Genomic DNA, 25,306 nt, shown 5'->3' on the forward strand with positions numbered 1-25,306 from the left:
AAATTTATATAAATTCATTGTAAAAATTGCGCAAAAGACAGACTTAACGCATACGAGCAGAAGAAATTTCCGGCGAAAATATTTGGGGGAAAACCGAAAACAACTTCCAGGAATGGATTTGTGAAAAGAAAAAAAACTGTCTAAATGACTCGCAAAACTAAAACGGTCAATGGAGGAATGATTTTAATGCGCAAGCAAATTGAACTCGTGTAAATCGTTCATAAAACCAAAAGACTTTAGTAAGGGATTAAAACGAAAGAGCAAAATGAGGAATTTACAGAACCAAAAAATAAAAATGTAAGCAAGAAAAGTGGAAAAGTGGCTAAAATATTTTGCGAAACCAAAACAACTTCCGCAAGAATGGTTTCTGGCTAAAATGTGCGCAACATTCGAATTTATGCAGAAATGGTTTTACGAACAAATTGCTAAATGGAGTTCTTGTGCAAAATTCTGCAAAAAATCATTCTTGTATAAAAAGTTGTCTTCAGTTCAATACAACAATTTCAATCGTTTACGCAAAAATTGGTTTCACTTTTATTTGGTCCATTGTTGTATTCAGATGAATGTTTCCGATAACACAAACTCATTTCACGCATGAGGCCTATTGTCTTATAGCTTTGATCTTCAACACAGTAAGTTTGAACCTGACACTTCTAGAAACCTCTCGGGAAAACAAAGGTTGTGCAAGACTCGCTGGAGTTCAGCTGCCCGTCCCCGTCTCTCATCGTTACAAACCAGCGGCCATTAATGAGGCACGCCACAGGAGACATGAATAAATAGAACCAACAAAACGCGGACACATAAAAAAACAAAACACATAAAGGTTACGACCCAGGACTCGACACCCTGTTGATTAAAACGAATGTGATTTTAAAGGGCGGAGGCGACAGAAGCAAACACAAACGTGGCAAACCGTAAAAAGCAGTAGTTTTCTGTCCTTAAAAGCTGAAACATTCTTTGCACATAAACTCTTTGTAGCTTTAATTATCAATAACGCCGGGGTCAGCAGGACTTTTAGAGCAGCTTATTTGGGATGGGAATCAAGAAGAGTTTCTCTGAATATCAGTCTCTACATTCACTGTTCCTCACCGGTGTTGTCATGCGCTAAGTCCCGCTCGCCTCGCCCTCGTCTCCGTCCTCCTGCTCCTCCATGTTCTTGCGGGCCATCCGCTCTCTCCTCTCGGCCAGTCTCAGGCAGCGAGGACACTCCTTCCCGGCCTTAAAGCAGGTCTTGTGATAGCACGCACGACAATCTGCAGAACAAGCACGCACACACCATTACAGCCAACCATGACAGAGCAAAAACAGCACATTAGCTCCAAAACACTTTTAAATGCCTGTCGAGTGCAAGAGAGAAAGACGAACAGACAACCCAAAGAAAACATTTTAGCCTAGTTTAATAAATGCATGAATAAATCAAATGTATAGATGCATAAAGAAATGCATGCATAAAGAAATAGACGCATACCTGCATAAATAAATAAATAAAACTGAATAAATAAATGCATTTATGGAAACATAAATAAAAATGTATAAATAATTAAATGCATAAATAAAAACATGCATAAATAAAAAAGCACAAGTGAAATTGTATAAATAAATGCGTGAATAAAAAACGTGCACATGCAAATAATCAAATGCATATTAATATATAAACCATGTATGCATCAATAGAAATGTATAAATAAATAAATGCACAAATAAAATTGTGTGTACATGCATAAACAAATATAAAAATGTATAAATGAAATTGATCAATATAAAATGTATATATATAAATAAATGCATGTATAAATGTGTAAATAAAAACATTCATCAATGAATAAATAAAAATACAATTGAACAAATAAATGCATAATGCATGCATAAATTAATAAATATAATGTTAATTTATAAAATATATAAATAAAATTGAATAAATAAATGCATTTATGGAAACATAAATAAAAATGTATAAATAATTAAATGCATAAATAAAAGCATGCATAAATAAAAAAGCACAAGTGAAATTGTATAAATAAATGCACAAATAAAAGTGTGTACATGCATAAACAAATATAAAAATGTATAAATGAAATTGATCAATATAAAATGTATATATATAAATAAATGCATGTATAAATGTGTAAATAAAAACATTCATCAATGAATAAATAAAAATACAATTGAACAAATAAATGCATAATGCATGCATAAATTAATAAATATAATGTTAATTTATAAAATATATAAATAAAATTGAATAAATAAATGCATTTATGGAAACATAAATAAAAATGTATAAATAATTAAATGCATAAATAAAAGCATGCATAAATAAAAAAGCACAAGTGAAATTGTATAAATAAATGCACAAATAAAAGTGTGTACATGCATAAACAAATATAAAAATGTATAAATGAAATTGATAAATATAAAATGTATATATATAAATAAATGCATGTATAAATGTGTAAATAAAAACATTCATCAATGAATAAATAAAAATACAATTGAACAAATAAATGCATAAATAAATTAATAAATATAATGTTTTATTAATAAATGCATAAATAATAATGTACACATGCATACATTAAAATATATAAATAAAATTGAATAAATAAATGCATATTTAAATACATAATGCATAACTAAAATTGCATGTATGAATACAATTTTATAAATAAATGCATATATTAATGCATTAAAATAAATCAAATTAATAAAAAAAATATATAAAATGCTCACCATCACAACGCAGGCACTTGTTGAGCTCGTAGGGGAAGATAATGTCTTTGTCATTTCCACAGAACTCGCAGATGAAGCCCTTGGCCTGGCAGAGCTGTGGGGAAAACCACGAGAGACGAATAACCAATCTAGACCATGAAATAGCACTTCCCCGTCTCAGACGCCTAGAGAACTGTCAAAGTGTGTTCTCACCACGCAGTCTGTGACATGGCAGGAGCCGAGGCGGAGCAGATCCCGCAGCTTTGGGCCCAGACAGCCGCTACGGACAGCGCCGAGGTCGTTGAGGGAAAACAGGTGGAAGTCTTCCGTCAGATGTCCAGGGAATGTGTCGAACTGCTCCAGCACACTGTCAACAGAGAGGAGGCTCCTAATGCGCTGTTCAGTGTTTCAAACTAAACTAAACATGCAGTGAAAACACTTACTCTTTAGCCAAACGGCACGTTCTTAAGAGATTCTTCATGTGGTTTAACTGTTCCCTCAATGCCTGTAATAGAGCGGATGCAAATACAAAATCGCACATAAAAAGTTTATAAATATTACATGTGCGTAATGACAAGATCCAATCGTGTGCATGTGACGTACGCGCACTGTCTCCAGGGCTTTGACCTTCTTGTAAAGGCCGCTGTTGATGTCGTTCGGGTTGAAGAGCGGGTCTCCTGAGATCTTGGCCAGCAAGTCTCGGGAGAAGTTGCTGACGTAGCTTTTACTGAAGTCCCACTTCCTGAGGACCTTTCCTGGCACCACGGCCTGCGCGTTCTCGTGACAGCACTGGCAAAAGTACCGGCCCAGGTACTCACAGTACCTCAGCCTCTTTAAATAGTCTATTAGGAAGAGAAAGCACTCAAGTCAGCGCACATGCTCAAGTACAGCAGGTTATTTGTGTCGGGAACGTGCGCTCTGTACCTGGGTCGATGCGAATGCCACAGCCGGCGCAGCGGTAGTTCTGCTTCGCCACCACCACTTTCCTCCTGACAGATCAATGGAGAGATGTAACGGATACAGTCATGTGATGGAGGGAATGAAGCTGAATGCTGAGGGTCTTACTTTGGAGGAGGGTGGATGTTGAAGATGATCTGTGGTCTGGGAGGAGCCCACTCCAGGTTTCCTCGGACTCGGATGCGTAGCTTGTAAACGTCTGCGTGTTCGCCATCGTCCGGTGAGATGGGAAGAGAATCTGGCATTGGAAGAAGCTGGAAAACAGAAGAAGATATCCACATTTTAAGGCAAGATTTGAAGCCATTTTGCGCCCGTAACATGTCTTCTTTCAGTCTTGTGGAAGGAAAACATCCAAAATACACATTAAAGTGTTTGTTTGATTACATTGTATCTATATGCATCTGTAGATTTCAATTATTAAAGGCAGTTTTCTCGTAATGAGTTTTTTCTCCTGAACCGAGCCAGAAATCAGGGGTTTGCTCCAGTGTTCATTTTGTTCATGAAATCGATGACGAAAAACGCACGTCAAAGACTAATGACTGTGACGAGGCGACATCAACGTCATTAAATGAGAACGGTGACTATATCAACATGCAATATCGTGGACGAAAAAGTAAAAAGATTTGTAACAAAGTTTTCATTGACTAAAACTCGACTAAAATGGCCAGACATTTATTCGACTAGAACTCGACTAAACACAAACAGGGTTGAAGAAATATGATAAAAACCAAAAAGTGCATTTGACACAGGACTAAGAATTTTTTTTTTTAAATCTGACAAAATTAACACGTTTGTTCATAAATCATTCGCCTGACTTTCATAACATTTTATTCCTAACAATATGGTGGCCCTGTTTTCCTGCCTGTTGACAGTATTTTCTGATTAATGTCATTAAGGTTTTTTTCTGATTTTGGATCTTTTTTTTTTTAAGTCTAATATTTGAACAAAAGTGAAACAAGAATTGTGAACCTGGCTTTATCCAATGTACAGATTCTGCTCTGAAAATGTATGCAAATGAGTGCATATTTATTTAGATGCATCATTTGCATATTTAAACAAATATACTTCATAAAATAATTGTCTTAATGTCCTGTGATTAATCAATTGGGGAGTTGTGTGATATCTATTAGTTTTTAATATTTTTACCGTATTCACCCGTTTCACGCTTGTTTCCACCATAAAAAAAACAAAAAAGTTAATTGCGACTTTTTATCTCACAATTCTGACTTTTTTTTCTCTCGCAATAGCAAGTTTAAATATCGCAATTCGGGCTTTAAAACTAGCAATTCCGAGTTTATCTCACAATACCGAGGAAAAAAAGTCTGAATTGGGAGATACAATATCGCAGTTCTGAGAAATTCACCATTAAACTCACAATTCTGTCTTTTTTCCTGCAATTGTGAGTTTTAAAGTCAAAATTGTGAGCTGGCTTTTTTCTCTCATAACTCGCAATGACTTTATAACTTGCAATTGCGAGTTTATATCACAATTCTGAGGGAAAAAATGTCAGTATTGTGAGTTTAACTGTGAATTTCGGCGACACAATCTACAATTGTGTCTTTTTTTCTCAGAATTGTGAGATATAAACAAACTCACAGTTGCAAGTTATAAAGCCCCAATTGCGATATTTAAACTCTGTACTGCAAGAAAAAAAAAGACAGAATTGGGAAATACTAAAGTTGCAATTATCTTTTTAATCTCATTTTTGTTCAGTGGTGGAAACAAGCTTCCATAGTCTTGCCTTGATAGCATGATAACTAATTAAATAAACCATTATTTTCCAATATTATGAGCACTGGCCAATCAACTCAAGAAGATGTGTAATAGCGCCCCCTACCGTATAACAGTGAAAACACAGAAAGATCCATCAAGACCTTCTCAGCTGACCACTAGTCCAGAAAACACTTCACACAAGGAAGAGTACATCTGTATGTTTGCGCTAAGTGTGTGTTCAGGCCTTAGGATGTAAATGCAGGTACTTTTTGAGGGGCGTCGTGCTCGGGAACCAGCCAGTCGAGCTCGGAGGCGGCGGGAAGCTGCATGCCCTCGAACTGCCTGAGGAGACCCATCGCCACGGACTCGGCCGAGTTCGACTGCAGCATGGACGGAGAGCTGTGACAAACACCACCAATGCAACACTTCCATCAGTCGATGATGCCCAAACAGAAAGACAGTGAGAGATGTCAGATGTGCTTACATGGAGTCCGAGCTGAGGAAGGATCTGCTGCCGGACACACAGCGCTTGATGTCTGCGTCTGAGAACAACGAGGAGACACACTCAATGCTGTGCGCCACAGTATCATACACCAGCCAGGATTTGACAGTTTTGTATTATTTTTTTATATTATTGAGATGCGATTAATTCTTAGTGTCCCTAAAATATTTAGAGAATTTTAAATGCAATAAGTGCAAATGTTTAACACACAATAAATGTAATTTTAAAAGATTTTGGATATATGAGAGGCCAGACAAAAAAAAGCTATATAAATTCTGAGTATATGCATATACACTATTTGTATGTATATGTATATCCATGTACTGTATATAATAATAATTATAAGTATAATGCATTATATTCATATTTAATATTTGTTTTTAAAATGCAATATTTCATTAGACTTACTATTATATTGTTTTATTTATATATATATATATATATATATATATATATATATATGTGTGTGTGTGTGTGTGTGTATTACTATATACACTCACCTAAAGGATAATTAGGAACACCTGTTCAATTTCTCATTAATGCAATTATCTAATCAACCAATCGCATGGCAGTTGCTTCAATGCATTTAGGGCTGTGGTCCTGGTCAAGACAATCTCCTGAACTCCAAACTGAATGTCAGAATGGGAAAGAAAGGTGATTTAAGCAATTTTGAGCGTGGCATGGTTGTTGGTGCCAGACGGGCCGGTCTGAGTATTCACAACCAAGGTATGCAGCAAAGCATTTGTGAAGCCACAACACGCACAACCTTGAGGCGGATGGGCTACAACAGCATAAGACCCCACCGGGTACCACTCATCTCCACTACAAATAGGAAAAAGAGGCTACAATTTGCCAGAGCTCACCAAAATTGGACAGTTGAAGACTGGAAAAATGTTGCCTGGTCTGATGAGTCTCGATTTCTTTTGAGACATTCAGATGGTAGAGTCAGAATTTGGCGTAAACAGAATGAGAACATGGATCCATCATGCCTTGTTACCACTGTGCAGGCTGGTGGTGGTGGTGTAATGGTGTGGGGGATGTTTTCTTGGCACACTTTAGGCCCCTTAGTGCCAATTGGGCATCGTTTAAATGCCACGGCCTACCTGAGCATTGTTTCTGACCATGTCCATCCCTTTATGGCCACCATGTGCCCATCATCTGATGGCTACTTCCAGCAGGATAATGCACCATGTCACAAAGCTCGAATCATTTCAAATTGGTTTCTTGAACATGACAATGAGTTCACTGTACTAAAATGGCCCCCACAGTCACCAGATCTCAACCCAATAGAGCATCTTTGGGATGTGGTGGAACGGGAGCTTCGTGCCCTGGATGTGCATCCCACAAATCTCCATCAACTGCAAGATGCTATCCTATCAATATGGGCCAACATTTCTAAAGAATGCTTTCAGCACCTTGTTGAATCAATGCCACGTAGAATTAAGGCAGTTCTGAAGGCGAAAGGGGGTCAAACACAGTATTAGTATGGTGTTCCTAATAATCCTTTAGGTGAGTGTATATATATATATATATATATATATATATATATGTATATATATAAATAAATAAATAAATAAATAATGTTAAGTTATATAGATGTTGAGTTTTATAGACATAAAATGTCTATGTATATATACACATTATATTATATAAAATAGACTGTATATATATATATAGTTATAATTATAATTAAATGTTAAGTTTTATAAACGAAATTGTCTATGTAGCTATATATATATATATATATATACATACACAAATGTATTATATAGTATAATTATATAATAATAATAATAGTTGTTAAATTTTAAAACACATGTTATATATATATATATATAATGTATATAAAAAATATATATACATTATATATAAAAAAATATATATAACTACCGGTAGTTGTAAAGGATTGATCAGTTTCCTAAAATTACATAACAAAATGGTATCAATCCCAATAACCATAAAGACAGAAAGCTGATTCATGGCTATGAATAAAAGCTTTAAGATAAGAAAGCTACAGATTGAATGATTAATATTAGCAAAAAGTGATTCGGCCACATCATCACATCCATTCTTATCATCTTATCATTCTGAAGCTAGCAGTGCTAAAGGTTGCAGGTTTATTTGTTAGTGCCATAAATAACAGACAGCAAGCGGCGAACAAAAGGCGGATACGTCATGCACAACGACACACGGGATGGGATGAGGGGTGATGAACAAGCAAAGCCAAGGAAAAAGCAGAAACAGCGACTGCTGTAGAGGGCTAAACTCCTCTGAGCCGTAGTCTATCATTTATCAAGCAGCAAGAGCCGAGACTGAACACTTCGGCCCGTCCGCCTCTGGTACCTGAGAAGAGGGACGCGAGCGACAGGGACAGGCCGCTCTGAGACACCGCCAGCAGGGACTGACCATCACTGCCATCTGAGAGACACAGACCAGAGACAACATCTAAACTGGACACACCTACGGCCTTGATAAACGCCCTGGTCACAGCTCGTCAGTGCAGAAACTGCTCTCTGTGTCAAAAATATAGTTATACTATGTCTATTGCTCACCAAGGCTGTGTTTGTTTCATCGAAAATACAGAAAAAAACATTAATATTATTCAAATTTGATTACAATTTAAAAGAAATGTTGTCTATGTGAATATGTTGTGTAATATCATTTTATTCCTGTGTTTAAAAGCTGGATTTTCAGCATCATTACTCTTTCAGTGTCACTTGATTCTTCAGAAATCATTCTGATTTCGCGTCGACTTGTGCACTGAAGTATGATGTAAGTATAATAACACCTGCAATGACTATTCTGCTCTTTCCTGCAAAAACACACAAACCAAATCAAGAAAAAGCTTGATTCAAAGCTATAAATTAGGAATTAAAAATGAGCATAATCGATGAGAAATTGGTAATGAGATTGGGAGGCCAACACACATCTCATCACATGACATTATGGGCAATGAAGGCAATCGGGAGGATAATTATATGAAAACGAGCAGGAATGAAGGCGTCGGGTTCAGAGATCTAGAGCTCTTACCTCTGAGCTCGATGTCCTCCACTTCTCTATCCGAGCCGGAGTCAGAGGGGTGAAAGGAGTCCTGGGAGCTCCTCTGCGAGCCGCCACTGTCCACCGATGGGACCTCTGTGGGGGACAGAAGAGGAGTACATTAGGGCTTTCCACACTGCGCTTAACCCAGGGTTATCATCATTCCAGCGGGGCCGTGGTTTGATACATCAATACTGAAATATCTGAAATGCTTCCAAAACTCATTTTCTGCTGAATAGATACACAATACCAGCTGCTCTTCTCTCTCCTTTATCTCACCGACAGCGAGTTACACACAAACCCGCCTCCCCTCACTCACTCGTTTCATTTGCTCCGGATGAATATTGTTGCTGTTACAGGGCTTGAATTTCGGCGGGGGATTGCTCGTATTGTGCATAATTTTACTGATTTCTGCAGATTTTGTGCTCACACCCAAAGCGCGCACGCATAAAGCCGCCTCTCAGCACTAAATTGAGCTCTTTTTCACTGCTTATTGCGCTTAAACAATGAAATACACACAAAATAATGTCAATATGCCGGTCTTGGCGTATATTCACGTAAACACACTCAGTTGTGTTTCAGATGAACATAAAGAGTTGAGAAAGAAAACGCATGTGTGCCAGTATAATGGATCCGCGCGTCAGGTCTTAAAGTGACAGCAGCCTAATATTCCTTCTAAAAAATTATGAGATAATATTAAAAATATCTATATGGCAGTTTTTCCCCATGGTATCGATGTCAAAATCGTGGCCAGTGAAAACGCTGGGTGGCTAATAACTTTGGAAAACCACTAAGTGGCTGGTGGCCAAAAAAGTGGATGTCAAGCCCTGATTTCCTGTTTACATTTGATTTCTGCTTCTTTATCCTAAAAGCCCCGAATTTGAAGAACGAACTGGTGTGACATCGTTGTGAATAAAATCAGGCCAAAATGAAATTTGTTTGTATTTAATTTGAGAGTTCGAAATTTCTTTCTAGCTCTGAACTACCATTGGTCTGTGGTAATGATGTAATAGGTGGGCGTGGCTCCGAGGCTCCGGTTCATTTCTTCAGTTCGTCGAGGTCAGACACGATTAAAAACATGGGGAGAAAATACGTATAGTAGAAATTGAAGTTGTAACTCGAATTGAAAGAGACTTTTTTCATGTTTAATACTGTTGCTTTAAAGAAATCTGTTGTATACAGTGCTATATGAATAAACGTGACGTGACTGTGGAATTGCAGAGCTGGTGCAAACCTCCACATCACTATGATCAGGTGCTTAACTGCTGTTGTCTCACCGCTGTCATTTTTGTTGTGCGTGTATTTTGTTATTGAGAGGAAAGCGTGCAGCACATATTTACATATTCATCTAAACGTCGCTCTCGGCGGCGGCGGGATGTTCACTAACAGTGTATCTCTACAATGGTATTTCCAACTTTATTTTAACCCTGAGCGAAGAACAAAAAAGCACTTCGCCGCCCGCGAGTATATCGGGGCCTTCAACATCTCATCTTACGATTATTAGAGGAAAGCGTTGGCTTCAGCCGCGTGCGCCGTATCTGCATCCTGCGCAGGCGGATTTTCTGCTTGAGCTGCTGGATTTCCGAGTCGCTGTCGCCCTCTTCCTCGGCCTCCTCTGCCCGCCTGCGCATGTTACACTTCATCAGCTCGATGGCCGCTATCAGGGACTCCGAGATGCTGAAGTGGGCGTTCTCCTGCAGTGAGGGGATATGAAGGCGAGCTATGAAAAACATACATAAGATGAGAAAGAGGAATGCTGAGCGCAGTGAGGAGTTTGCGCTCACCTTTTCCAGGTCAGCACAGCTGCCGAAGTCCTGCTCGGAGAGGTAGCTGATCAGACTCTGACCCTCGGACGGTCTGCGGAACAACCCGTCCGGGACGCTGTACTGGCTGCCGTCTGCAAGTACGCATGAAGGCATGTTCAACAAGATGCTTATTTTAAATATTATATAAGATTGTCCATGATAAAGACAAGGAAACATCTAGTTTAACCTCTAATCTCTAACTGTCACCCATATGACATTTCAAACCCATATGTCTAACCAAGTTGTGTTCAAAATTTGAAGTTGAAGTATCTTAAAAATTGAGATCGCTAAAAGGTTTTAAAGTACCGTATCCACGACCACGCAATGTCCAATTTCAAAACACTTTTCATAGGATGAATTTTGAGTGTTTAAGCTTTCGAATGATACCTAATTTATGATCACTAAAATATGTGATACGGAAAAAAGGGCAATTAAAAAAAGCATGCTACAATGTACTCTTTGTATTCATGCTGGTTTCATATGGTTTAGAAAATATTATACTAATTTCAAGAAAAGTCTCAAATTAATGACTAAAACGTCATGTGGTGTATCCATCAAGTAAAAAGTAATAAAAAAAAAATTATTACACCTTGAATACATGTGAGTGTACACATTTTGCTCATTATTTAAACATTTTTTTTAAATGTACTTCAAGTAAAATGTTTTGGGAGTCGCACCACGTGACATTTTACAACCAAAACTAAAAGGTCAAATTATCTGATATTTTAAGAATGTTTTTCTGCATGTTTAAGCATTTTTTTTGGTTGTACCACATGACTTTTGGGTAATACCACATGACTTTGATTAGATGGAGAAAACATTTTTAAATATTAATAAGCAGAAAAGCAGTTGACAAAACATAAAAAAAAAAAAGTTCATGCCTACTTTTTTCAAACTACTTGTTTCATCATTTCATACTTTCTTCATTATGATATCAGGACAGTTGTACCGCATGACGTTTTACAACCTGGACTAATCTTGCCATCAGAAAAAAAAAAAGTCAGATTATCAGATTTTTTATCTGCATGTTTCAGCATGTTGATTGTACCACTTGCTTTTTGTACCACATGACATTTTACAACCCGAACTAATCTTGCTGCCATAAAAAGGTCAAATTATGAGATATTTATTAACCCTCTGGTACTGTTCGCGTGACACTCAAATATGACTATTCTTTTTTTCCTTTTTTTTCCAATGAAATGAATGTACTATATTTAAGTTTAATAATATTGTTTACTTAATATTTTCTATTTTTAGGGGATTTTATGGTACTAAATTATATTTATGCAGTATAATCAATTTATGCATTATAATATATTATAATCCATTTATTCACTTTTTGAGCATTGACCTGAAAATTTAATTTCCAACTTAAACTGCCATAAATCTTGAATGCTTTGGAGCACAGACTGAAGTTGTCTCTTTTAAAAGATGACACTTAGCAGATTATTGTGAAGTGAAAAAGAGTTTAAAAATGAATTTTACATTTATTGTTATGAAAATGTACAAAAATATAATTTTCTATTTTTATATGAAATATACATTTTCCAAAATACTTTTTACTCTAAAACGGTGAGAAAAATCAAAGCCAGAAATCGAAACAAGTTGTGTTCCAAATATAAGGTTGATATCTCAAGAAATGAGCTTTCAGTAAGATTTTGTTTGGCCTCGGGACCAAACGTTTCCACTAACATTTTCGCCTCCCATTCATTTCCAATGCAGGACTATTTAAAATTTTCTAATCATGTCCATGATTTTTTTTGTGATCACACAGCAAGTGCCAAAACCTTTACAAGTTTTGTAGCATTCCGATGAAAAATTCTAAAAGAATTCAAATTCTAAAAAAAAAAAAAAAAAAAAAAAAAAAACTAAACGTAATATTTTTTGGTAAAAAATAACACCAGAGTTAAGCATGTTTCAACATGTTGGTTGTACCACATTACTTTTTCGGTCGCACAACATGACTTTGATTAGATGGACAAAAGATTTTAAATATTAATTGCAAATTTTTATCAAAAACATAATTTTAAATTTGACTCTTTCTTCATTATATCAGGACAGTTGTACCACCCTGACACTTTGTACTTTTTGCTCCCAAAATATAAATAAAGGAAATTTAATTTACAAACTGAAAAAGAATGTTTTATGTATTTCTGAATAGATAGAGAGCATCACGTCATGACCCATGAAAGCTGCGTTCACTCACTGGCCTCCATATAAAGTGAACTGTGGGAGCTGCTGTCGCTGCTCTGGGGCGAGAAAGGACCGCAGCTCTTCAAACATGGTGTAGCCGCAACAGATTCTGGGAAAAATGCAGAAAAACATGACACCAATTATGAACAAATATGTTATAGGATAAGGAAGCTAAAAAAAAAGCTTTTTCCTGGTTGCAGGATCTGATCCATGATGATAAACAAACACCAATGATAATGTAGATCTACACAACAAATAATGCTTGAATGTTTCTAATTAATAACAGAATGGAAAAAATGCAAAGACTTAAAAAAAAAAACTGAGAAAATAAAATATTCAAAACTTCCCAGGCACAACGGTGTATTTTCACTACATAGAAATAAGAACAAACAGAAACGGCACAGGACAGGACTGCTGTGTCACAGCTTAAAAATGATGCTGAAGGCTGAGAAAAAAAAAGAGAATCAAAATAAAAAGGCGGCAAAAGTGAATCATGCAAGGGTGGCAGAAATGGAGGGGTGGACAAGATGCAGCACCACGGCACTGCAAACCTGCGGCAGGGTCCTCGATAATAATGGTGATTTTCCTGTGACCCCCTCCTTTACATACAGAGGAGAAAAAGAGAGAGAATAGAGTTGAAGCAGAGAATATTTCACCCTCATCCACAGCTAGACGAAAGAGCACAAGAGCTACAGCAGGAAGTAGCAACGCTTGGAGATCCATTTAGTGTGTTTGTTTTTTACTTTTGTCTTCACATGCACTGTTGGGGAAGCCATTTTAAAATTTAAATTTAAATCAAGCTAATCATCATTTCAAATAGTTCGTGTAAACTGAGTGAACAGGAAATTACAACCCTTATTATAAATGCTTATTTAGCAACCCTATACTGTCACGTACAGTATAAACACGTGAACACAAAACTGACGAAACTTACAGTGGGATTTGATTTTAGACATCAGGAACTAAATTATTCATGAAAAAATGGTTCGAGAGATTTGCATTTTTGCACTTCTTTACATTTGAATGAAATGTTGCAAAAATTTATTTTATTTATACTTATTTTATTATATTAAGTGAATATGATAAATTTTGACATTGGCTTTAGGTTATAATAAAACTACCGCTTTGATTGCAAAATAACTAGCTACACTAACAAACTTCTAACAAGCTGAATTACTATATTGACACTATTAAACATGGGCAACATAATAATATACAGCAAATAAAGTAGAGGCAACATCCTAATTCAAATAAGATAATTAAACACATAAAATCAGAAGAAACTAAATATTTCTATTGCTATAATTCAACAAAATAAGACATTAAATGTCAAGCATAGTGATAACACAAATTAGTAATTATTTACTAATTAATTAAAATTAATTATCTAAATGAACCCTCCAAACGGTACGAAGAAGACGACATTTTAAAGCGTTTAATAATTGTTGTCTCGCTCAAGCATAAAACAAGAATTTGAACATCAATTATGATGCCTATAATGATAACTATATCGGCGTGCACACCAACGGACGATAAAGCTTTGTTTATTATAAGCGCACGCTACCGTTCTCTTCATCACTTTTATGCTAAACCTCTTTACAAGTACAGGTGGATTCTGATTGGCTGTCAATGTTTTTGCCGTTCACCAGCTGGAAAAACTAGTTCTGAAAGCAATTCAACGACAATGTTCCTTTGTATCAATACAGTTGTGGTTTAGACATCGCTTGAATGATTATTAAAACTTTATAGTTATCATTATTGCCATAGTTGTCGTTCTTGATGAGAACGGACTTGACGCTAATAAACGTTGTTTTATTAGTAGTTGCGACTTATAGTTAGTTTTGGACCCGTGTTCTGGAGAACCCAATGAATGCAACTGTTTGTACGCACCAGTTTTCAGTCTCTGGTTGAGGCCGGTGTCGGACAGCGACCGCGTGTGTCCCTTCGAGCTCCGCCCCGTGGATCGCGGCGCCTCTGAGAAAGAGCTGCGGCGTGGAGGGGGCGGAGCCACAGGAGTGTGGGCGTCGGCCTGAGTGCCCATGTGTTCGCCGCTCTGCGTGGAGCTCGACGAGTCGCGGCGCTTGTGCTTCCCCAGATTACCAATAGCCAGATATTCAGGCCCGTCGTCCAGATCCGCTTCCACACAATCCCGGAGGATCTCGGGCGGAGCGGGTTCGGTGAAGGAGATCTGGGGGATTCCTGCGTCCGGTTGTCCTGTCCCGCACACCCATGGGGCACCCGGAGCACTGCTGGACGGGGCAACATCTTCAACACAAACAAAGAGATTCACTGTGATTTTGAGGAACGGTCAGATTCGCTCACCGCAAGCATTGCTAACAGCCCACCTTCCATCCCCAGTGTTCCTCGCCAAACAACGGACTGTTTTCTGTCCGGGACATTTTTGAGTGTAAACAAGGCAAGCATTTAGTGTGGTAATGGAGGCACAGAGCGGCCTGTTGTTCTGGCTGTGAGTCTGCTGACCTGAGCTGGTCTGGGAGAGGGGGGTGCTGGGAATCTCTGCGAGGCAGCTCTGGGACGAGACGAGTCTTCGGGGTTGATAGACGTCCGCCGGCCTCCAGCTTCCTACGGCCCCGGGCAGCAGACACAGACTCTGGCTCTTCAGCAAACACAACGGAGGAGACTCTTTCAAATGTGAAAGCTTGAAAAACACAAGAGACAGAAGACATTGACATGCATGAACGTAGAAATGCATGGCTACGTTTGAATGGCCGACAATGAAGAAAGATGGTGTTGTTATGGTATCCACCACCAGGGGCTATGCTAACAAGCCAAACTAGCTAGCTACATATAAACATGTTTAAAGTTTAACTAACTTAAACTAAGATGTTGTAGTTGTGGTATCTACCAGAAGGGGCTAAAAGGCTATGCTAACCATGACCCCTTGAACAACTGGATGTCTTCATCTAGCTAGCAAGCTAGCAAGCTATTAACTTGTCAACAGTTTATCAAACATAAATTTAAGTAATATAGTGTAGATCTACCAGAAGGGTCTAAAAGGGCTATGCTAACCAGCCAAACTAACGAACTAGCTAGCTACATATAAACATGTTTAAAGTTTAACTAACTTAAACTAAGATGTTGTTGTTGTGGCATCTGCCAGAAGGGGCTAAAAGGGCAATGCTAACCAGCCAAACCATGACTGCTTAAAAACAGGATTTAATTCAACTAGCTATAAACTGACATTTACAGTTTAACTAACTTAAATTGAAGTAGGATTGTGTATTAATGGTATCTACCAGCAGGGGCTAAAAATGACCCCTTGATCAACTACAGTATGCCATTGTTGATGGTTTAACTAACTTGAACTAACTGGCTCAGCATAATTCTCTTCAAACCGTTGCGCCCACATTACAGTAGTTTAGCTGAAAGAGAAAAATGACCGTAGAAGAAGAAAGATTGCGCTCATGCTAACATAGCGTCCCTTCTGGCAACACCGAGAATGCAACAGAGTTTTGTTGAACTAGGCGGTCTGACACTTTTTGAACAAAATTATTCTCAGACACGAGTTTCCATCCCTGGAAGGAAAGTGTGTTCAATAAAGACAAGGAAAAATATTTATCTTCTTTGTTATGCTTAATTACATAATCTAGATTCAGTGGTTCCCAAACTGGGGTACGCGTACAAGATGCTGAGTTTTGCCGATATAAAATAAAATGTAACTAAAATGCACCTAAAAATCAGTTTAAGGGGGCAAATATTGTCCCTTATTGACCCCTGTTGTATCCCTTAAAACTCATCTTTGATCACCAAAATAACTTATTTAAATGTTTTTTCCTTGAAAGAAAAAAAATGTCTGGAATGTAACTCGACACCCTTGCCTCATTTAGTGTACGCGGTTCTATGAATATGCGAATGAGCCCCGCCTCCACTCACTCACACCAGCTCAGAGATCCACTCGTTGATCTGATTGGTTACAAGGTCGTTTGTGACGTCAGAAACACCAGCGATTTCAAACCGTGTGTTTGAGACTGTCTTTGGTTCACTGCAGTTTTAAGGAGGAAATACTCAGCAATGCTGTCGACTTATGAATTCGCACATGGTCGGTCTTAAAGCATATTAAAAACTCCACATAGACGTGTAAACAACATTAAAAGCTTGATTTTCACCACAGGGGGGCTTTAATGGAAAAGGTGCGAGTGCAGTTTAAGTGGAAGAGACGCAGACGGATGTTAAATGTTTGGGAACCACTGCTCTAAATGCACATGCCTTCGAACAGAAGAATATAAAAGCTACATGTGAAATGCCTGACCCTGACGGTGTCTATGAGAGCCAGCAGCCGAGGGTTATTCTGCTCCACCGCCTCCAGGCACTGGAACATGGCAGACACGTGCGCTTCACTCAGCAGGAAGGCCACATCTACAGAAGATGACAATCCTCAATGCTAGCATCAGAACCAAACCACACAAGTCATAATGATGTTCGGCAGATGCTGAGATACCATTGTAGTATTTCTGTGTGTTTGCCTTGTGTTGCAGCAGTGGTTTGAGCTGGGCGGATAAGATGTGACCCTGGAGACTGTGTAAAAGCCAGCGCTCAGCTTTATGACCCTCGCCGACGCCCTGAACGCCACTGCTCAGCACCGGCTCCAACTGACTGAACTGCACACAGGAAGAGAGTGAGGCGTCGCTGAAGAGGTCACAACTAGCTTTGAGTGGGGAAAATGCATTGGATTGCCGGATACCTGTTCTACGTGACGGGCGAGATGAGGGCAGAGATACCGCACACACCACACGAAACGCCAGTAGTCTTTCTGTTTATAGTAAAGCTGCAAAACAAAATAATCAAGTTAGATCTTGCACCACAGTGTAATGATTCATACGTTAAAAAATGTATTCGGGAATTTCTGTTCACTTGAGTCAAAGCTGTTGAAAATAAAAACTTTTATTAAGACGAAAAACTGACCTTAAAATAAAAAAAAACTACGTAATTAAAAAAAAGCAAGTTATACAGAAAATGATTTTTAGTTAATTTAGGTTGTTTTGATTTAATTTAAATTAATTTAAATGGTAGAGTTTTGATTGTCTGTAAAACAACCAAAGACAGAAGTAAAAAATGTAAGGAAAAAAATTGTTTATATATATATATATATATTAGGGCTGTCAAATGATTGATCGTGATTAATCACATCCAAAATAAAAGTTTTTTTACATGATATATGTGGGTGCACTGTGTATAATTATTTTGTATATATATAAATACACACACATGCATGTATATTTAAGAAAAAAATATTTATATATAAAATATTTATATTTATATATAATATAAATTATATATAAATCTCTATACAGTATATACATGAAAATATTTCTTAAATATATACAAGCATGTGTGTGTATGTATATATATAAAATAATTATACACAGTGCACCCACATATATTATGTAAAAAAAAACTTTTATTTTGGATGTGATTAATCACGATTAATCATTTGACAGCCCTAATATATATATATATATATATATATATATATATATATATATATATATATATATATATATATATATATAGGAAAGAAAAGACTATTGCAACTTCCATTTCATGACGACTTCCAAAAAAACGAACTATTCATGGATAAATCATTCACAATAAGTTCAATAACATGCATTTAGAAAAAAGGATACAGTGAATTCCTATTTCATGCCAACTTTAAGTAAATAAAAACTCTTGGAGATTTTCAAAGCTACTGTATAATGACCCTGATGGAGGTTTCATGTTGTTAATCTATAAACTATTACTATTTTCTTCCTGGTTGGAAAGGTCACAGAGGCCATTTCTTATCTCCTGCCAAAAAAGTGAGAAACATTCTTCCTCGTTTGATCAGCGAGAGGCTTTTAGTGTCTAATAGTTCCTGGTAAATGAGGCTGTAGCTCAGGACACGTTCCTGGGGTTGCCGCAGGACTTTCATGAAACACAGAGACATGTGATCTAGTGTTTAGCACACCTGTTCTAGTTTGAGGCCATGGCCCAGGATGTTGTTCATGTCCTTGTGCAGGCGCTGAAGACCCCCGTAGCGGGACCACACGTTAGGGTTGTTGGTCGACAGCAGCCCTTCAACAGTCGTCTTCAGATTCGACAGAAGTTTCCAGTGTTCCCACCTGAAACGACACACATGTAAATTGCTACTACATATTTATAAACACATAGCATGCCTCACACTGCAGCACTATTGTCACAGGAGTGCTTCTCCTCTTGTGAAAAAGAAGTGCACAAGTACTACATAATTGATACTCTAGTAAAAATATTGTAGATTTTTTTGCTGATTTTATGAAATTATTGTAAAAAAAAAAACGCTTAACAGAGTGGACAAGCTGATAAGAGGGTGGACAAAATGATAATAGGGTGGAAAAATGAAAATAGGGTGGAAAAACGATAATAGGATGGAAAAAATGATAATAGGGTGGAAAAAAGGTAACAGGGTGGAAAAAATGATAATAGGGTGGAAAAACGATAATAGGATGGAAAAAAGGTAACAGGGTGGAAAAAATGATAATAGGGTGGAAAAACGATAATAGGATGGAAAAAAGGTAACAGGGTGGAAAAAAGGTAACAGGGTGGAAAAAATGATAATAGGGTGGAAAAACGATAATAGGATGGAAAAAAGGTAACAGGGTGGAAAAAATGATAATAGGGTGGAAAAACGATAATAGGATGGAAAAAGGTAACAGGGTGGAAAAAGGGTAACAGGGTGGAAAAAATCATAATAGGGTGGAAAAAAAAATGATAATAGGATGGAAAAAAGGTAACAGGGTGGAAAAAAGGTAACAGGGTGGAAAAAAGGTAACAGGGTGGAAAAAATGATAATAGGGTGGAAAAACGATAATAGGATGGAAAAAGGTAACAGGGTGGAAAAAAGGTAACAGGGTGGAAAAAATATTAATAGGGTGGAAAAAAGGTAACAGGGTGGAAAAAATATTAATAGGGTGGAAAAAACGATAATAGGATGGGAAAAAGGTAACAGGGTGGAAAAAATGATAATAGGGTGGAAAAAACAATAATAGGATGTGAAAAAATAATAAAAGGGTGGAAAAAATATGATAATAGGATGGAAAAAAGGTAACAGGGTGGACAAAATTATAATTGGGTGGAAAAAACAATAATAGGATGGGAAAAAATAATAAAAGGGTGGAAAAAATATGATAACAGGGTGGACAAAATGATAATAGGGTGGAAAAAATGATAATAGGGTGGAAAAAATGATAATAGGATGGGATTAATATGATAATAGGGTGGGGAAAAAATGATAAAAGGGTGGAAAAAATATGATAATAGGGTGGAAAAAATGATAACAGGGTGGAAAAAAATTATAAAAGGGTGGAAAATTATAATAGGGTGGGAAACATGATAATAGGGTGGAAAAAAATTATAAAAGGGTGGAAAAATGATAATAGGGTGGAAAGAAATGATAATAGGGTGGAAAAAATGATAAAAGGGTGGAAAAAATGATAATATGGTGGAAAAAATGATAATATGGTGGAAAAAATGATAAAAGGGTGGAAAAAATGATAATATGGTGGAAAAAAATGATAATGTGGAAAAAATGATAAAAGGGTGGAAAAATGATATTATGGTGGAAAAAATGATAATAGGGTGGAAAAAAATGATAAAAGGGTGGAGAAATGATAATAGGGTGGAAAAAATGATAAAATGGTGGAAAAATGATAATAGGCTGGAATAATTATAATAGGGTGGGGAAATGATAATAGGGTGGAAAAAATGATAAAAGGGTGGAAAAATGATAATAGGGTGGAAAGAAATGACAATAGGGTGGAAAAAATGATAAAAGGGTGGAAAAATGATAATAGGGTGGAAAAATGATAATAGGGTGGGAAAAAAATTATAATAGGGTGGGAAAAATGATAACAGGGTGGAAAAAAATTAAAAGGGTGGAAAAATGATAATAGGGTGGAAAAATATAATAGGGTGGAAAATGATAATAGGGTGGAAAATGATAATAGGGTGGGAAACATGATATTAGGGTGGAAAAAATTATAAAAGGGTGGAAAAAATGATAATAGGGTGGAAAAAATGATAAAAGGGTGGAAAGAAATGATAATAGGGTGGAAAATGATAATGGGGTGGGAAACATGATAACAGGGTGGAAAAAAATTATAAAAGGGTGGAAAAATGATAATAGGGTGGAAAATTATAATAGGGTGGGAAACATGATAATAGGGTGGATAAAATGATAAAAGGGTGGAAAAAATGATAATAGGGTGGAAAAAATGATAAAAGGGTGGAAAGAAATGATAATAGGGTGGAAAGAAATGATAATAGGGTGGAAAAAATGATAAAAGGGTGGAAAAAATGATAATATGGTGGAAAAAATGATAATAGGGTGGAAAGAAATGATAATAGGGTGGAAAGAAATGATAATAGGGTGGAAAAAATGATAAAAGGGTGGAAAAAATGATAATAGGGTGGAAAAAATGATAAAAGGGTGGAAAAATGATAATAGGGTGGAAAAATGATAAAAGGGTGGAAAAATGATAATAGGGTGGAATAATTATAATAGGGTGGGGAAATGATAATAGGGTGGGGAAAAAATGATAACAGAGATTCACAATGTATCGATTTATTGTCCCAGCCCTACAACAGAGTGGACAAATTGATAACAGGGTGGACAAGTGGTATAAAGATTGGAAGGATTTGATCATTTCCTTTCGCTCACGTACAACCAGTTACAATTTTCCTTTATTTTGAACTGGATTTAGATGGGAAACAATGGAAGAAAAAAAATGCATTGCATTAACCGTGTTTGCATTTTAATCATGCATTGTATTTTTAGGACTTGCATTTTTTGAAGACTTGCACAATTGAAGTTCAACATGGTTGTATATTTAAGCAGTGAATATTTCAATTCCAAACATTTCACGCACATTTTCCTTATTAAAAATCTGTCTTGTCTCTGAAGTTACAAGCTGATGTGAAATGTTGAATTTTCTGTCGAATTTGAACCACTGAATTTGTAAAGCGAAATAAAATGGACTGAAAATTGCCTGTTGAAAATTATAGGGTCTGTTTTTAGACAGAAGGAATATTTTGGAAGTGAAATCTGAATATGGATTATTGATTTTTTTTAATAATGTAAATGTGTGTAAAATGTTTTGAATTTGAAATATTCACAGCTTAAATATACAACCATGCAAGCACGGTTAATGCAATGCATGTTTTTCAAATTGTGCAATTCAACAAAAGCTTTTTTGTTTCAAAAACATTTGCCATTATTTTACTTCCATGGGAAACAATATGTAAAACATTGCCAAAGAAATTTAAATACACTTCTTCAACTTTAAACATAAATTACTTTCACAGTCACTACAGTGGTGTGAATAAGTTATTACCCCCATGCTAAAGTTGCCTAAAAAGAGGAATAAAAAATCATATTTTGGAAATTGATCTTAATGCCTTAATTAGAAAAATGAGGAAAAATCCAACCTTTAAGGACACCAATTTTCTTTGTGTATGAATAATGTATCATAAATAAATAAATGTTCTTCCTTAAAATACAGGGTGCATAAGTCAGGCAGTTATGTTAAATTCCCATAGAGTCAGGCAGATTTTTATTTTTAAAGGCCAGTTATTTCATGGATCCAGGATAATATGCATCCTGATAAAGTTCCCTTGGCCTTTGGAATTAAAATAGACCCACATCATCACATTCCCTTCACCATACCTAGAGATTGGCATGGGGTACTTTCCATAAGATCATCTTTCAATGCAAATCAAACCAGCTATTAGGCTAACTGAAATAAACCCATGGCAGTCTCTAGGTATGGTGAAGGGTGTGTGATGATCTGGGTCTATTTTAATTCCAAAGGCCAAGGGAACTTTATCAGGATGCATATTATCCTGGATCCATGAAATAACTGGCCTTTAAAAATAAAAATCTGCCTGACTCTATGGGAATTTAACATAGGGGGGGCCTGACTTATGCACCCTGTATTTTAAGGAAGAACATTTATTTATTTATGATACATTATTCATACACAAAGAAAATTGGTGTCCTTAAAGGTTGGATTTTTCCTCATTTTTCTAATTAAGGCATTAAGATCAATTTCCAAAAGATGATTTTTTTTATTCCTCTTTTTAGGCAACTTTAGCATGGGGGTTATAACTTATTCACACCACTGTATGTTCACTCTGTCGGCTCATCGGGTTTAACAGGGTGGATATTCTGACATAAAATCAGCCAATGAGCAAAAACAAGGTTTATCAAATATGATTAAATAATATTATATTAAAAATATGATTTTTCTACTAACTTTTTTCATATTTCCCTTAACAGGGTGGACATACTAAGGTTGACCACATCAAATTTAAAAAGATAAAATTGGCAAAATATAATATATAATTTTAAATATAACACATTTTCATTTTATTGCAATGAACCTGCAATTAAGTGTCCAAAAACATTTCATTCAGTTCGCACTTTAGTATATTCTTTTTAAAATAAATAATTTCCATAGTAAGTACTCTTGAAGTGTACTTGTTTTTTTAATGTTTAATCAGGTTATTATGAGCCAAAATAACAAGAGTTTCTGTTATGTCATTTTATAAGTGCGAGTTTTTGGAGGCTCGTCGTCGGATAAATAACTTTGCAAAAATAGCAGCATAAAATTAAATTTCGCGGTTACGTCTGCTATTTCACAGCTAATTGTGAGCGAGTCACAAGACTGTTGTTGTCATTTGTTGTTTTTAAGTCGGTCTGCTGGATGAAACCTGCTAGAACATACGATGCTGGATCGCACTATGAAGAGGGTCTGCCTCATTAATATTAATTACATCACACTCCAACGCTTGCGGGAGCGTCTCCCATTGGTTGATTCTGCAGAACTGACTGCCGCCACTTACTAATGTCCACCGTTCAGCCAATCAGATCATAGCATTGATGAAAAACGTCTCGTGACGTACTTAATATTCAAAAGAAACGTCTATTCCATAGTAGGATTTACAACTGCACTAGCCGGCTAGCTCATATGAAAGCTGCAATCGATAGCTTTCTCAGCAAACAAGATTGTTATTTCACATATATCAGTTAAATGTTCTTAAATATATATATAAAGAGGAGTAAGAGGTGCTAAAACTGCTTAGATGAGCACAATAATCTCCCAAACTAAAGCTGTGGGTCTAGCTGTCAAACTCAGGACTGCTGTAAACATCAGTCGTTTTTATTTACCTGCGCTCTCCATCTTCCGCCTCCACGGATATTTCCATCTCCACCCCAGGAAACGGCTTGATTTGGAGTTTAGGTCCGATTTAAGCACAGAAAGTCTCCGGACAGGTAGTAGGTGTTTCCACTGGGCGTCCCGCACCATAACAAGATAGGCGGATGTGACGTCGGATAAGGAAAAGCTCTGACCGGATGAGCATTCTTGAAATAGCGGAAGCAGATCATCTTTTCAAAATAAAAGTGAAATGGAGGATTTAATGGATTAAAGGCATATGCACTATCTTGGTACATTTGAATGTCTATGTTAGGGTTCCTCATTTATGAACCCTTCGTGGTTCAGCTTCCTGCAGAACTATTTTGATAAGCCTTTGAATATAATATAATAAAAATAATGGCTATTTGAGAAATTACCCATATATTGTGTGTAACCTCACCTCAGTAAATGTAACGTTTAACACCAGCAAAAATGTTTACTAACAATTGAAAATAACTAAATATGACTTGATATAAATAAACGGACCAGTGAAATTTCCATCTAAACTAATACAATATTCTTCTGGAAGCCATATTTTATCTCCAGTAAAGAGAAAACAAGAAATAAACCAAACTTTAAAAACGAATTTGATAGTGCCTCGTGTTGACCACACGGTGGCGCTGTTCAACAATATTTTCTAAATGGTGTTAGGCGTGTAGATGTCAGTAAGTTCAGAACTACTACATGAGATATCCCGCGAGTCATGTCAAGCTGACACATGATAATCAAGACAGTTTAAGGCTCTTTGCATTGACAGTTAGAGCCAAGGGCAGGATATTTCCATTTCGCTTTTGAAGGTCAAATTTATGTTAGGATTGTGCAAGCTATGCAACCAGTCACTACATCAAAATATAATATAATGTATTAATATATAATATAATATAATATAATATAATATAATATAATATAATATAATATAATATAATATAATAGTAGTCAACATTTGAAGTGTATCAAAACCTTTCATCAAAGTTATACATGAATTTTGAACAATACCCGTTCTTGTCTAAGGACAATTTTGATTAACTTGTTTTTGATCCACTTCAAATGTTGACTACTGTATAATAATTGACTCCGGTCAGTTGAATTATTCTCTAATAATTCAACTGGGGTGGTTATGTGGTCACGACGCCTCGGGTCGGGTGTGCATTATTTCCTAA

The 25,306-nt window shown here is 36.4% G+C and overlaps 1 protein-coding gene across 3 annotated transcripts; it reads right to left on the minus strand.

The window, feature by feature from the left end:
• Positions 1 to 507: 507 nt before the first annotated feature.
• rubcn (rubicon autophagy regulator) lies at positions 508 to 24,287 on the minus strand. Of its 3 annotated transcripts, XM_056260535.1 has the most exons (22): positions 24,119 to 24,287; positions 18,884 to 19,037; positions 17,621 to 17,704; positions 17,378 to 17,537; positions 17,189 to 17,295; positions 15,400 to 15,577; positions 14,809 to 15,183; positions 13,470 to 13,517; positions 12,932 to 13,027; positions 10,705 to 10,817; positions 10,416 to 10,614; positions 8,912 to 9,016; positions 8,225 to 8,299; positions 5,864 to 5,921; positions 5,646 to 5,778; positions 3,775 to 3,920; positions 3,634 to 3,698; positions 3,313 to 3,551; positions 3,153 to 3,214; positions 2,923 to 3,076; positions 2,731 to 2,824; positions 508 to 1,253 (listed from the first exon to the last, which is right to left on the minus strand). In XM_056260535.1, the coding sequence occupies exons 1-22, from the start codon at positions 24,154 to 24,156 to the stop codon at positions 1,105 to 1,107; spliced, it is 2,832 nt and encodes a 943-aa protein (XP_056116510.1). In that variant the 5' UTR covers positions 24,157 to 24,287; the 3' UTR covers positions 508 to 1,104. The 3 variants fall into 3 exon arrangements, with proteins under 3 accessions (XP_056116510.1, XP_056116511.1, XP_056116512.1); XM_056260536.1 differs by lacking the exon at positions 13,470 to 13,517; XM_056260537.1 differs by lacking the exon at positions 8,225 to 8,299.
• Between the last annotated feature and the right edge of the window lie 1,019 nt (positions 24,288 to 25,306).

This window comes from Rhinichthys klamathensis, unplaced genomic scaffold (genome assembly GCF_029890125.1).
Source record: "Rhinichthys klamathensis goyatoka isolate OS25496 unplaced genomic scaffold, OSU_Roscu_1.1 h1tg000009l_1, whole genome shotgun sequence".
In the NCBI taxonomy this organism is placed as follows: Eukaryota; Metazoa; Chordata; class Actinopteri; order Cypriniformes; family Leuciscidae; genus Rhinichthys; species Rhinichthys klamathensis.

Excerpts from the sequence above, each read along its gene's own strand:
- rubcn (XM_056260535.1), bottom strand. The coding sequence starts at position 24,156 with ATGGAAATATCCGTGGAGGCGGAAGATGGAGAGCGCAG. Across the intron at positions 10,615-10,704 it reads GCTGTGCTGACCTGGAAAAG|GAGAACGCCCACTTCAGCAT; the intron begins GTGAGCGCAAAC and ends CCCTCACTGCAG. Across the intron at positions 1,254-2,730 it reads CAAGTGCCTGCGTTGTGATG|ATTGTCGTGCGTGCTATCAC; the intron begins GTGAGCATTTTA and ends CTTGTTCTGCAG.